Source organism: Lynx rufus, unplaced genomic scaffold (assembly GCF_022079265.1).
Source record: "Lynx rufus isolate CCGP_SWC_20201006 ecotype Redwood Valley unplaced genomic scaffold, mLynRuf1.p SCAF_51, whole genome shotgun sequence".
In the NCBI taxonomy this organism is placed as follows: Eukaryota; Metazoa; Chordata; class Mammalia; order Carnivora; family Felidae; genus Lynx; species Lynx rufus.
The window spans coordinates 592,843-605,661 of record NW_025814869.1 but is presented as its reverse complement, the minus strand read 5'-3'; the positions used below and the strand labels follow the sequence as shown (position 1 = coordinate 605,661).

Here is a 12,819-nt window from a genome sequence, read left to right as displayed (position 1 = left end):
CAAATTTTTCACTCTTTTCTACACTGCTAGTTCTTAAATAATAAAGAGTAATAGAAATACATAAAGAAAATGTACTCAGAGGTTATTTTACGTAAAAACTGCTGATATGTGAATATTACTGGTAAGTATAGTTTGCTCAACAAATCTTTGAAATCCAAACGCCTACATATATATTTTCAGCAGACTGAAAATATAAGACAGAGCCATACCGTAAAAGAAGAGGAAATATGAAAAATTAACAGCAATACTTACGAAGACCAAGGCTGTGTACAAATATAACATTTCACCGCTTTTATTTAAAAACACACACAGCAGGAAGAGAATTCTTTATAATGAATACACTGGTTATGTACAAACTTCTTTATTATGAATATACTGGCTGTGTACAAATTAACTGCGATGTGAGCATATATAAGAAGAGCAGTTCTCACACAGTATTGTCTCAAGTCCCCTTCATATTTTTAAAAAGTATTGACGAAACCAAAGAATTATCACCAGTGTAAATATCTGCTAATACTTACCGTACTAAAAAACTAAACTGACAAAACTTTAGGTATTAAATTCAGGTTCTACGAACATATTAATGAAAATGTAATTAATTTGTAAAGAAATAAGGTTTTAATCATTTACATTTTAAAATAAGTTACCAAAGGGCATGAACGTTCACTTGTAATATGAATAAATTTTGGAGATCTAATGTAAAGCATGGTGATGAAGGTAATCACCATATGTGCTGGAAAGATACTTGGCAGTTGCTAATAGAACAGATACTTAACTGGTATCACCACAAAAAGTTAACGGTAATGATGAAAAGTGGTAATTGAGGTACTAGCTAATTCTACCGTAGCAATCATTTTGCAGTATACAAACGTTATCAAATCATCACACTGTACATCTTAAACTTGCACAATGTGATGACTCTATTATGCCAAAAAACTTGGTAAAGAATTCATAATCTACAACAGGAAATAGAGCATTAATGCTTTAAACACACCTTTTAAGGGCTATATTACAAACATGCTTTTAAGTGCTATAATACAAAGAGATGGGAGAAAGCAAATGAGAAGCAAAAGAAAACTAGGGTGGAATAAAAACCAGAGTGGAATAGCCTAGAAAGCATGAAAGAAATGATCACCTTTGAACTGTATCTTAAAAGAGTAAGAATTTTCCAGGAAATATTTTTCAGAATGATTTTTACATATTGCATGCAATAATGAACCTGCATGGCATATTATTTCACACACTTTTAATTTTGTGGCAAGTTCGCCATCATTCTAAGTGATGTAATCAACCGTGTAGGATTTAAAATATGCTTGTACCATTAACATCAGCAACAACTGTAGCCATAAATACTATGTTTTTAGAAAATGTCTACTTTTTTTGCTTCTAACTTAAAACATTTATGGCACCTCTTTTGCTGATTCCTCTTTTAACACTACAGAGGACATCTGGAAACGTTGTGGGAAGGGGTTATTATGCTGTTGAGAGAATTTTGCCATGTTAACAGTTTTGGGGAGGTTAAAAGAAATTGGTATTTGTATGGATTACAGCCCTCATTTTTAACCAAGACCCACAATTACTTTCTTAAACAAAGAAAACTAGAAAGATGGGATGTGGGAGCCATCAATGACTTAGGACACATCTTATTGGAAAGGAGTGAGAATAACAACTCCAAATACAAAGAACTAAATCAGCCAATATGATTGGCAATTCGTTAAAAACCATTAGATAAATACTTTCATATCATAATTCATGTGAGGACCTCCTTTTATATTTTAAAATTATAAACTCTTCAGTATCACTATTTCATTGAACTGTTTAGTCTATTCTAGTTTTTATTCTTTACATATGAAACTGAGAGAAATGTTTTCCATTAGTGAAGATTTAAACTCACAGCAGTTTTGTTTTTATACAGTAAATAAACTTTTAAATCTAATAATAGTATCAACATATCATATTATCGTATGCTTTATTCTGCCAAATAGAAAAGCAAACACAATTTACATATTTTCATTTTCAAAATACAGGCATATTTTGCGTTGAAGTATTTATAAGTTTATTTATCTTATTTAGTATAGCTTTGTTATAGCTCTGCTATACATTCCTCTGTATATTCAAAACTCAGATGATAAATTACTAATTTCACACACTATTTAGTAAGGCTAAATCTGATATATTTTCCATGCCTCTTGTTTAAGCTCCTATTAATGTTAGACTCAATTACATCTAAAGTATAATTACCTGTTTGGAAAAAAACCACCTAATTGTAAGCGAATAAATAAATTAAAATTAAAACGTTAAAGAACTGAAAATTTTGGTCTACCATAAAAGTACTTCCAGAAGCTTTTAAATAAAGTATGGGCTAACTACAGTTTGAATTTTTTTCATTTACAGAACCATTTAACACATTCCATGATAATTCTCTGAACTAAAAATATAATTTCTATACTCTACCATTTGTCTGCTATGATTTTGCCAGCATTTATCCATTTTCTTTAGAAAAGGGCCATTGTCCACAGAATCCATGAGGTAATGTTAAGAAAAACTTCACATTCTAACATTAACACACATTCTGCAAACGGAAGATATGACTTCTAAAAGACAGTATTTAAAACTGCTTACTGATAACCTTAGGTCCAAGGATGTCTGTCTTAAACAGAACACAAAGAGAACAAAAATAACATTAATCCCATATACCAAGTAAATTATTCCACTCAACAGGTACTGGCATGGAAAATTTGACAAAAGACAGGAAACAACTCAAAGAGGAGAAAAAGGATACTCTCTGAATTGATGAATTTGTGCTTTGAGGTGCTGTTCACAAAGCTGCTTCAACTGTTTATACAAGTTTGCAGATAAATTGTAGGAGCAAAGGTTTTCAACACTCTGAAAAAATGAAATTTTTGTGCTTAAGTTGAAAAAATGCAAAATAAAGTTACTTTGTCTACAACTGTTGATGATATACTGACTACCGATTATGAACTTATTTTACATGATTTAATAAGTGAACAGGAATGTCATGAATATAGTCATGACTATTAAATGAGGAAAAGCTATTTCAAAATTTGCAGCATCTGAACCCTAAGAAAATGAATTTAAAGTCTTCCATCTCAATCAGTATGTACAAACCCATTCTTTATGAGTAATTCTAAGCACCAAGACATTCATAGTAATCAGCTTTCTTTAATTTAAAAATAATTCTCGAAATTAGCTGTTCAAACCGTAAGTTAAACCATGTCTTAATTTCCAGAATTTTTAAAAGATTACGATCTTTCTTTAAAATTTTAAAATTAGAAAATAAATTTTAAAAATGTGTACGATACAATGAAACACAATTTTATTAAGTGTGACTTACAATTCCTATAACAAACAATAAAACAAACCATTTGTTTATATTGAAATACACCCTACTGACCACTGCAGCGAAGTCACCAAAAATAGTGCAAAGCTCTCACTCCTCATTAAACAAAGAATTCATCTGGCAAAAACGTTCAGAATCAACCTTATAAGAGTTCTAGAGTCTAACCAAAACTTTATGGCCAAAGGCACATTTAATAAAGAAAAAGGATGCTACATTTCAGTAATACAGCCTTTTGAATGCTTAATTGTCAGAGCTACATAAGTATGCCTAGGTTCTTTTTAGCGGTGAGAGGTCCACTCTCACCACTGTTGTTTAACATTGTGTTGGAAGTGCTAGCATCAGCAATCAGACAACAAAATGAAATGAAAGGCATAAAATTGTCAAAAGAGTTAAGTCAAACTCACTTTCACAGACGACATGATACTCTAACATGGAAAACCTGAAAGTCTCCACCAAAAAGTTGCTTGAACTGATACATTAATCCAGCAAAGTCACAGGACACAAAATCAATGTACAGAAATCAGGTGCATTTCTATACACCAATCATGAAGCAAAAGAAAGAGAAATCCAGAAATCAATCCCATTTACAATTGCACCAAGAATCATAAAATACCCAGGAATAAACCTAACCAAAGATGTAAAAGATGTGTATGCTGAAAACTATAGAAAACTTGTGAAGGAAAGTGAAGAAGACACAAACAAATGGAAAAACGTTTCATGCTTATGGACTGGAAGAATAAATATTGTCAAAATGTCAACAGTACCCTAATCAATGTACACGTTTAATGTAATCTCATCCAAAATCGCACTGGCATTCTTCTCAAAGCCAGGACAACCAATCCTAACATGTGTATGGAACCACAAAAGACCCCAAACAGCCAGAGTAATGTTGAAAAAGAAAACCAAAGCAGGAGGCATCAAAATCCTAGACTTCAGCATTTACTACATCAAGACAGTATGGTACTGGCACAAAAACACACACACAGACACTGGAATAGAACAGAGAACCTAGAATTGGACCCAGCAATGTATAGCCAACTAGTTTTTGACAAAACAGGAAAGGGTATCCATTGGAAAAAAAGACAGTCTCTTTAGCAAATGGTGGTGGAAGAACTGGCCAGCAACATGCAGAAGAATGATACTGGACCACTTTCTTACACCATATATTAAAAACAACAACAACAACAACAACAACAACAACAACAACAACAACAACAACAACTCAGAATGGATGACAAACCTAACTGTGACACAGGAAACCATCAAAATCCTAGAGGAGAAAACAGGCAACAACCGCGCGGACCTAAGATGCTCAACAGGTCTCCAAAGCCAAGGGAATTTCTTAATAGGAAATTTATGGTCAAATTAGTTTCCATACAACACCCAGTGCTCATTCCAACAGGTGCCCTCCTCAATACCCGTCACCCACCCTCCCATCCCTCCCAGCCCCCACCAACCCTCAGTTTGTTCGCAGCTTTTAAGAGTCTCTTATGTTTTGACTCCCTCCCTCTCTCTTTTTTTTTTCTCTCCCCTCCCCCATGGTCTTCTGTTAAGTTTCTCAGGATCCACATAAGAGTGAAAACGTACGGTCTCTCTCTTTCTCTGTATGACTTATTTCACTTAGCGTTAACACTCTCCAGTTGCATCCACGTTGCTACAAAAGGCCATATTTCATTCTTTCTCATTGCCACGTAGTATTGCATTGTGTATATAAACCACAATTTCTTTATCCAGTCATCAATTGATGGGCATTTAGGCTCTTTCCATAATTTGGCTATTGCTGAACGTGCTGCTATAAACATTGGGGTACAAGTGCCCCTATGTTTCAGCACTCCTGTATCTTTTGGCAAGGGAATTAAAAGCAAAACTGAACTATCGAGACCTCATCAAGATAAAAAGTTTCTGCACTGCAAAGGAAACAATCAACAAAACTAAAAGGCAACCAACAGAAAGGGAAAAGATATTTGCAAACGGCATACGGGATAAAGGGTTAGTAACCAAAACCTATAAAGAACTTAGCAAACTCAACATGTGAAAAACAAGTAATCTGGAGAATTGAGTAGAATGAATGAACAGACACTTTTCCAAAGAAGACATCCAGATGGCCATCAGACACATGAAAAGATGCTCAACATCACTCATCATCAGCTAGATACAAATCAAAACCACAGTGAGGTACCACCTCATACCAGTCACAGAGGCTAAAATCAGCAACTCAGGAAACTACAGATGCTGGCGAGGATGTGGAGAAACAAGAACCCTCTTGCACTGTTGGTGGGAATGCAAACTGGTGCAGCTGCTCTGGAAAACAATGTGGTGGTTTCTCAAAAAATTAAAAATACACCTACTCTATGACCCGCCAATAGCATGATTAGGAGTTTATTCAAAGGATACAGCAGTGCTGATTCACAGGGGCACATGTACCCCAATGTTTGTAGCAGCACTTTCAACAATAGCCAAATTATGGAAAGGGCCTAAACGTCCATCAACTGATAAATGGATAATATAATATAAGATAATATAATATAAACTATATATAAAAGGTTATATTATATAATAATTAATACATATTATAATAATACAATTAGTATTATTAATATATTAATAACATACATAATACACACACACACACACACATATATGTTGGCAATGAGAAAGAATGAAATCCTTCCATTTGCAGCAATGTGGATGGAGCTGGAGGGTACTATGCAAAGTGCAGCAAGTCAAACTGGAGGGTATTATGCCAAGGGAAGCAAGTCAATAAGAGAAAGAGACATATATGTTTTCACTCATGTGTGGATCTTGAGAAACTAAACAGAAGAAGACCATGGGGTAAGGGCAGGGGAAAAAATAGTTACACACTCTCTTAAATACAGAGAACAAACCTAGGGTTTACTGGGGCACTAGGGGAGAGGGGAAAATGGGTTACTGGGCACTGAGGAGGGCACTTTTTGGGATGAGCACTGGGTGCTGTACGTAAGCAATGAATCACAGGAAGCTACCCCCAAAACCAAGAGCACACTGCATCCACTGTGGGTCAGCCAACTTAATCATAAATTATATTTAAAATTTCAAAATTAATAAATTAAAATACCCTGAACAATAAGAATATATACATAAAAGTACATAATTATACACAACATAATTGTAACTAAGTAAATCAATCAAATATAAATACAGAAAGTGTACTGCATGATTGTAATCTTGGTGGATCCCATGATTACAATGCATGATGATAAAAATTATCCAAGGAATTATAATTCAATTATTACTATAAACCCTGATTCCATTATGACTGGTGAATACCTGTATCCAAAAATAACACACACCTGATAGAGTTCTTCCAAGCTGTATTTAACAGAGATACTATTCTGGATAGCCTGTACAGCTTCTTTTAACTTTTGCCATGTTTCTTCAGTGTAGTTTTCCAGTGGCAGGGGTTTATCTAATAAACAAATGAAAGCTTATAGAATAACTGTTTGGGAGACAATGTCAAAATACTATAATATGTAACATATCCTCATACATTTATAATATAATGAATTTATTTTAAACAAAGCTTGTTGAGGCCATTCAGTGGGTTAAGAATAGTCGCTTCAGCAAACGGTACTACGACAAGATACCCACATATGAAAGAATGAAGTCAGTGTCATAATGAAAACATAATTCAAAATGGATCGAAGACATAAATGTAAATATGAAAGCAAAATCTATAAAACTTTTAGTAGGAAACAAAGGGATAAATCTTCATGACCTTGGACCTTGCACTAAATTCACACATGACACCAAAACATAAGTGACAGAAGATAATTTATTGGGGTTCATTAAGTTAAAATGTAAAATTTTTGTGGATCAAAGGTAAGAAATAAAGAAAGCAAAACACAACCACCGGGATACAAGAAAATATTTTCTAATAACTGGTAAGCAGGAAGCATCCAGAGTGAAAAACTGTTGCAATTCATCCACAAAAAAAGAGTATCAACCAATTAATTACTAGGCTACGGATTTGAATAGATATTTTCAAGAACATATACAAATGGCCAAGTAACCCATGAAAGGCTGCCCAACATAGTAATAGATTAATACAAGTCCAAATCATGACATACGACTTTATACTTAATAGGAAGGATATAACAAGTTTTTTAGAGGATGTGGAAAAACCAGAACCCTTCTACTTCTCTGGTAGGAACATAAAATTGTATGGAGAATGTGGAAAATTTAGCAGTTCTTCCATTAACCATAAAATTACCATATGACCCCACACTTCCCTTCCTACTGTATATCCAAAAGAATTAAAAACAGGTATTCATACAAAATAGCGTATATAAATGTTCACGGCACTATGTACATCCATATGATAGGATTTTATTTAAGCCATAAAAATGAAGCATTCACACATACTACAACCTGAATGAACTTCAAAAACACTGTGCTAACTGAACTCAGCCAGGCGCAAAAAAAGATTATAGAATGAAACATCCAGAAGAGGCAAATCTATAAGGACAGAAATCAGAGAGCTGACTGCCTTGTAGAGAGAGGACAGAAATGAAAGGAAAAGGAGTGGGGCAGAGAAATCATAATGCTTGTGAATACAGGTTTTCATTTTCTACCTATTAAAGTATTTCACAATTAAACTGAGGCAGTGGTTGCATAATACCGTCAAGTGCTAAGTGTACAACCGTATACTTTAAAAGTCAACGTCCAATTCATTCTTTGTGAATTTCTCCTCAGTAAAAATATCAGCACAAAATTAGTAAAAGAAAGTCTCAACAAAAAACAAGAAACTTTTATGTTTAAATTACTAAACAAAAATAATCTTGCAAATAAATAAGGTTATACTTAAGAAGTTGGCAAAGATAAAGGGAATCTAAGATAAGAAGAAAAATAATACAAAATTAAGCACAAATTAACTGAGGTAGAAAACCATCAAAACCAAGACGTGGGCCCTTCGGAAGGGAAACTATGTAAGTTAACATATAATATATATAAAGTTATATTATATATAATATATATTATATGTTAATTATTAATATCCATTAATAATTATATATAACTAAATTTACCTTACATTTAATATAATATAATTAATATGATTAATATGATTATATTAATCATTATATATAACATATATTAACATATTATATATTAGGGCTTGTATATAATATACACAAAGTTTTATTATATATAATATATATTATACAATTATAATTACATGTATATGTTAATATATATATATATTAAGTTTATTTTTCTTTGTACCACATTCACTCTCTCACTCTCAAAAAAATGTACTATTATCCAAGAAGGTAACCATTCCTTCTTCTATGCAGAATTTAATACAAACTTTACCCTGAAATAAATGCGTTATTTTAAAAATCTGAAAAGCATTATTAATTATGTCACGGAAAAAGGAATATGAGTGTTGCTTCAAATCTAGTTTACGTTAAAACGTTAAACTAAAACGTTAGCAAAAAAACCTGAAAGTCAGATATCGGATGATGACGATCTACAGAACTATTTCAATATTCCATCCCACTAAAACAGAATATTTTCTAAGTTTATTTGTAGTATTTTAATATATGAAACAGATCAGCAAATTTTGTGTATCCTTTATGCAGGAATATTAAATTTGTAGAGGCAACTGGGTGGGTCAGTTGGTTACGCTTCCAACTCTTGATTTTGGCCCAGGTCATGATTTCATGGTTCATGAATTCCAGTCCCGTGTCAGGTTCTGTGCTGATAGTGGGAAGTCTGCTTGGGATTCTCCCTCTCCCTCTCGTTCTGCCCCTTCCCTGCCTGTGCTCTCTGTCTTAAAACAAATAAACTTAAAAAACAGTCAAAATTATTTCAATGACTTTAAGAGATATTTGGTACAGCTCTGCCCTGAGTATGAGAACCCAGATCAAATTAGTAATATTGACTAAAACAATGAAAAAAATATGCATAGACCAAAGCATTTCAGTTCCTTAAACTCACCCTAATGCTGAAATATACCAAAAAAGATTGGAAAAAGTAAAATTTTCAATCTATGCAACAATGCATGAGTATAACATGAATTCAAATAATTCATGCTATTTGAAATCTTACCCAGCCACTAAAATAAGATTGCTTTTTGAAACTTCAACAGTCTAAAGTCAAACTTCTGCATAATAAATCTAGCATGCACTAGGTTCTGGATAAGGAGAGAAGGGAAAAAGCAAAACACCCAAGGGGCAAAATGTTACAAACATTTACTTTTGAAAAGTTCTAGAAAATTTGACGTCTTATTCATAAATTTTGGATTGTTTGATATTTACTTAGAAAACTATTTTTTGAGCAGAAAATAACTGAATACAAAAGTTTTTAAATAATATTAATTAAAATTTTTAAAAAGTTAATTTTTTTCTTGACAACTAAAGATGGCAACAGGGTTGGAATATGCCCTTTAAAACCTGTAAACTAAAAAATGAGAATCTTGACAAGATATCGAAAACACTGGTTTATAAAATGCCAAAATACCATGCAAGGATTCTGTTTTATGAATTGTATATGAAAATATTATATGAAAAATTACGCTAATTCTATAAAAACTGTATGAAAAAAACCATGATTATCATGAGTTTTTAATTTTTATATTAACATTTCTTCAAAATTTAAAATCTACTCCTAGTAAAGGATCTTATTATGGTTTCACTGTTTATGTCCAAATGCACAATTTTTTACCACCTGTTCTGTAACTTATTAAAAATTCAAATTGTTGCCTTTTGACTCCCTATGTAAGAACTTTTCTCAGTAATATTCTAGATCCACTCACTAAAAAGATGGAAGAGAATGTATTCTACAACGGTGTGGCAACCTAGAGTATTTCAAGCAGTAAGGGAGGGCATAAATGTATTTTAGAGAGAAACAAAGTACTGAAGAGTGGAGTAATTTTCCAAAGGCCTCCACGAGTTACTCCACGGTTAAACTGGGGCCAGGATTCAGGTCTCCAGACTGTAAAATCAATGTTCCCAATCTTCTAAAAATTAACTACCTCGAAAAATATTAACTGTACCTCTCTGAATTTAAAGTACAAAAAGCAGCAACAGGGTATGAAAAAAGCTAAAACTGAACTCTTAAAAAAATTATCATTAAGTTACCTTTAAAGTTTTTGATTACCAACTTCTTGACAGAGCCAGTGCCAAGCGTGTTACTGGCAAAACTAGACAGAGTTGTTGGGGCTTCAGTCCAGTCGTTGTTGTGATGGTCTGTAGCCACAGAGAAAACTACCAACTTTACGTTTTTAAGTTGCTCTTGTTTCTGAGAGGCAGCAGCAGCTGAAGAGGATGATGAGTCTTGCTGAGGCATTTTCACATTAAGTCCTATGAGATCCGAGAAAATTCAGGTTTATAATTTTATCTAGTAGAAGACTTAAGAATGTTTTGGTGGCAGGAAAAAGAAGCAAAAGGAGATAAACACGAAGAGCATTTAGTAATATTCCTGACCCCTGTTCCTATATTTTAATCATTTTTTTCCTTAACACAACATGGAAACAGATGCAGGGAGACCATCAGCAGGTAGTTATAATCTCTTGAGAAATAGTCAAAACAATAATGACCAGATGAGGAGATGAAATACTGTGAAAACGAAGAGAATGAAAAAATGAATAATCGTCAAAAGAAAAAGAGGAAAATAACCAAGCACAAAGGGAAAAAGTGAGACTGCTGAAATAAGAAGTGAGTTTCAGTACAGCATAGTGGCAAATGACAAAATGATTGTAGAAGTGTTTTGGAATATGTAAGGGCAAACATGGGAAGGAAACACAAGAGATTAGAAAACAAGAGAAAACTGGGAAACAGAGGGGAAAAATGAAAAAGAGACAAAGCGAACAAAATGTAAATACCAACTGCAAAAGAAAAAAACCCACAAAAACGTACAAGGCACCTATATCAGAATATTTCACAACCTCCTGCAACACAGAGCTTACCTGGGGGGGGGGGGCACAAACACAAACAGAAACCACAGAAACAGCTAAGAGAGAGAAATCAATCAGACAAGAAGTGAAGTACAGAAAGTCAGAAAAGCCAGAATATAATACATTTGCTTACTCTGTACCACTTTACATCACGGTTAGCTATACAGACGTTTGTAATATACAGCAAACAAGAGACAAAGCTCTGCACTCTCATGGAACATTCACTAAAAAGGTCCAGAAAATCTAGCAAGTCTGATACCCAAGGTGCTAAATGATAAAATAAATAAAAACACACACATGGGGGGGGAAAGAGTTAAGTTTAATGAAGGATTAAAGGGAAGAAGAAAGTAGAGGTAAGAAGAAAGTAAAAAAGGGGTATGTAAGAAAATGGAGGGGAAAGCCTGCAAAAGAAAATAAAAAGCAAGGCAAATTACGCTACATAATGAGTTAGGCACAAATAAACAGGGATTTTAAAAAATCATGGATATTTTGGATATCCCTCCGAAATCACGGGAAAACATGAGAGAAGTTTAGGGAAAGAGAGAGACGCAATGGTAGCAATAGGCAACATATATTCACACATAATTCTGGTTACAAAATCGACGCTAGAAGCCTCCTGACTGCTAGAGCTAAAACAGCAACACGGCACCCTTACGATCAAGGCATAAGAAACCAGTAACACCCAACAAATAAAAGTCCAGGACCAGATGGCTTCCCAGGGGAGTTCTACCAGACGTTTAAAGCAGAGATAATACCTATCCTTCTCAAGCTATTCCAAGAAATAGAAAGGGAAGGAAAACTTCCAGACTCATTCTATGAAGCCAGTATTACTTTGATTCCTAAACCAGACAGAGACCCAGTAAAAAAAGAGAACTACAGGCCAATATCCCTGATGAATATGGATGCCAAAATTCTCAATAAGATACTAGCAAATCGAATTCGACAGCATATAAAAAGAATTATTCACCATGATCAAGTGGGATTCATTCCTGGGATGCAGGGCTGGTTCAACATTCGCAAATCAATCAACGTGATACATCACATTAACAAAAAAAAAGAGAAGAACCATATGATCCTGTCAATCGATGCAGAAAAGGCCTTTGACAAAATCCAGCACCCTTTCTTAATAAAAACCCTTGAGAAAGTCGGGATAGAAGGAACATACTTAAAGATCAGAAAAGCCATTTATGAAAAGCCCACAGCTCACACCATCCTCAACGGGGAAAAACTGAGAGCTTTTTCCCTGAGATCAGGAACACGACAGGGATGCCCACTCTCACCGTTGTTGTTTAACATAGTGCTGGAAGTTCTAGCATCAGCAATCAGACAACAAAAGGAAATCAAAGGCATCAAAATTGGCAAAGATGAAGTCAAGCTTTCGCTTTTTGCAGATGACATGATATTATACATGGAAAATCCGATAGACTCCACCAAAAGTCTGCTAGAACTGATACATGAATTCAGCAAAGTCGCAGGATACAAAATCAATGTACAGAAATCAGTTGCATTCTTATACACTAACAAT

General features: G+C 33.8%; 2 protein-coding genes across 4 annotated transcripts in view; both read right to left on the bottom strand.

The window, feature by feature from the left end:
* The window catches only part of LOC124527574 (cullin-4B-like), a 66,029-nt gene extending 55,342 nt beyond the window's left edge, over nt 1–10,687 (bottom strand). The window contains 4 exon segments of the mRNA XM_047100670.1: nt 2,455–2,524; nt 2,783–2,886; nt 6,691–6,806; nt 10,480–10,687. Coding sequence (XP_046956626.1) covers nt 2,455–2,524; nt 2,783–2,886; nt 6,691–6,806; nt 10,480–10,687 — 498 coding nt within the window.
* LOC124527579 (gamma-taxilin-like) overlaps nt 1–12,819 on the bottom strand; it is a 697,565-nt gene that overhangs the window by 182,059 nt on the left and 502,687 nt on the right. The gene's annotated exons all lie outside the window — the stretch shown is intronic.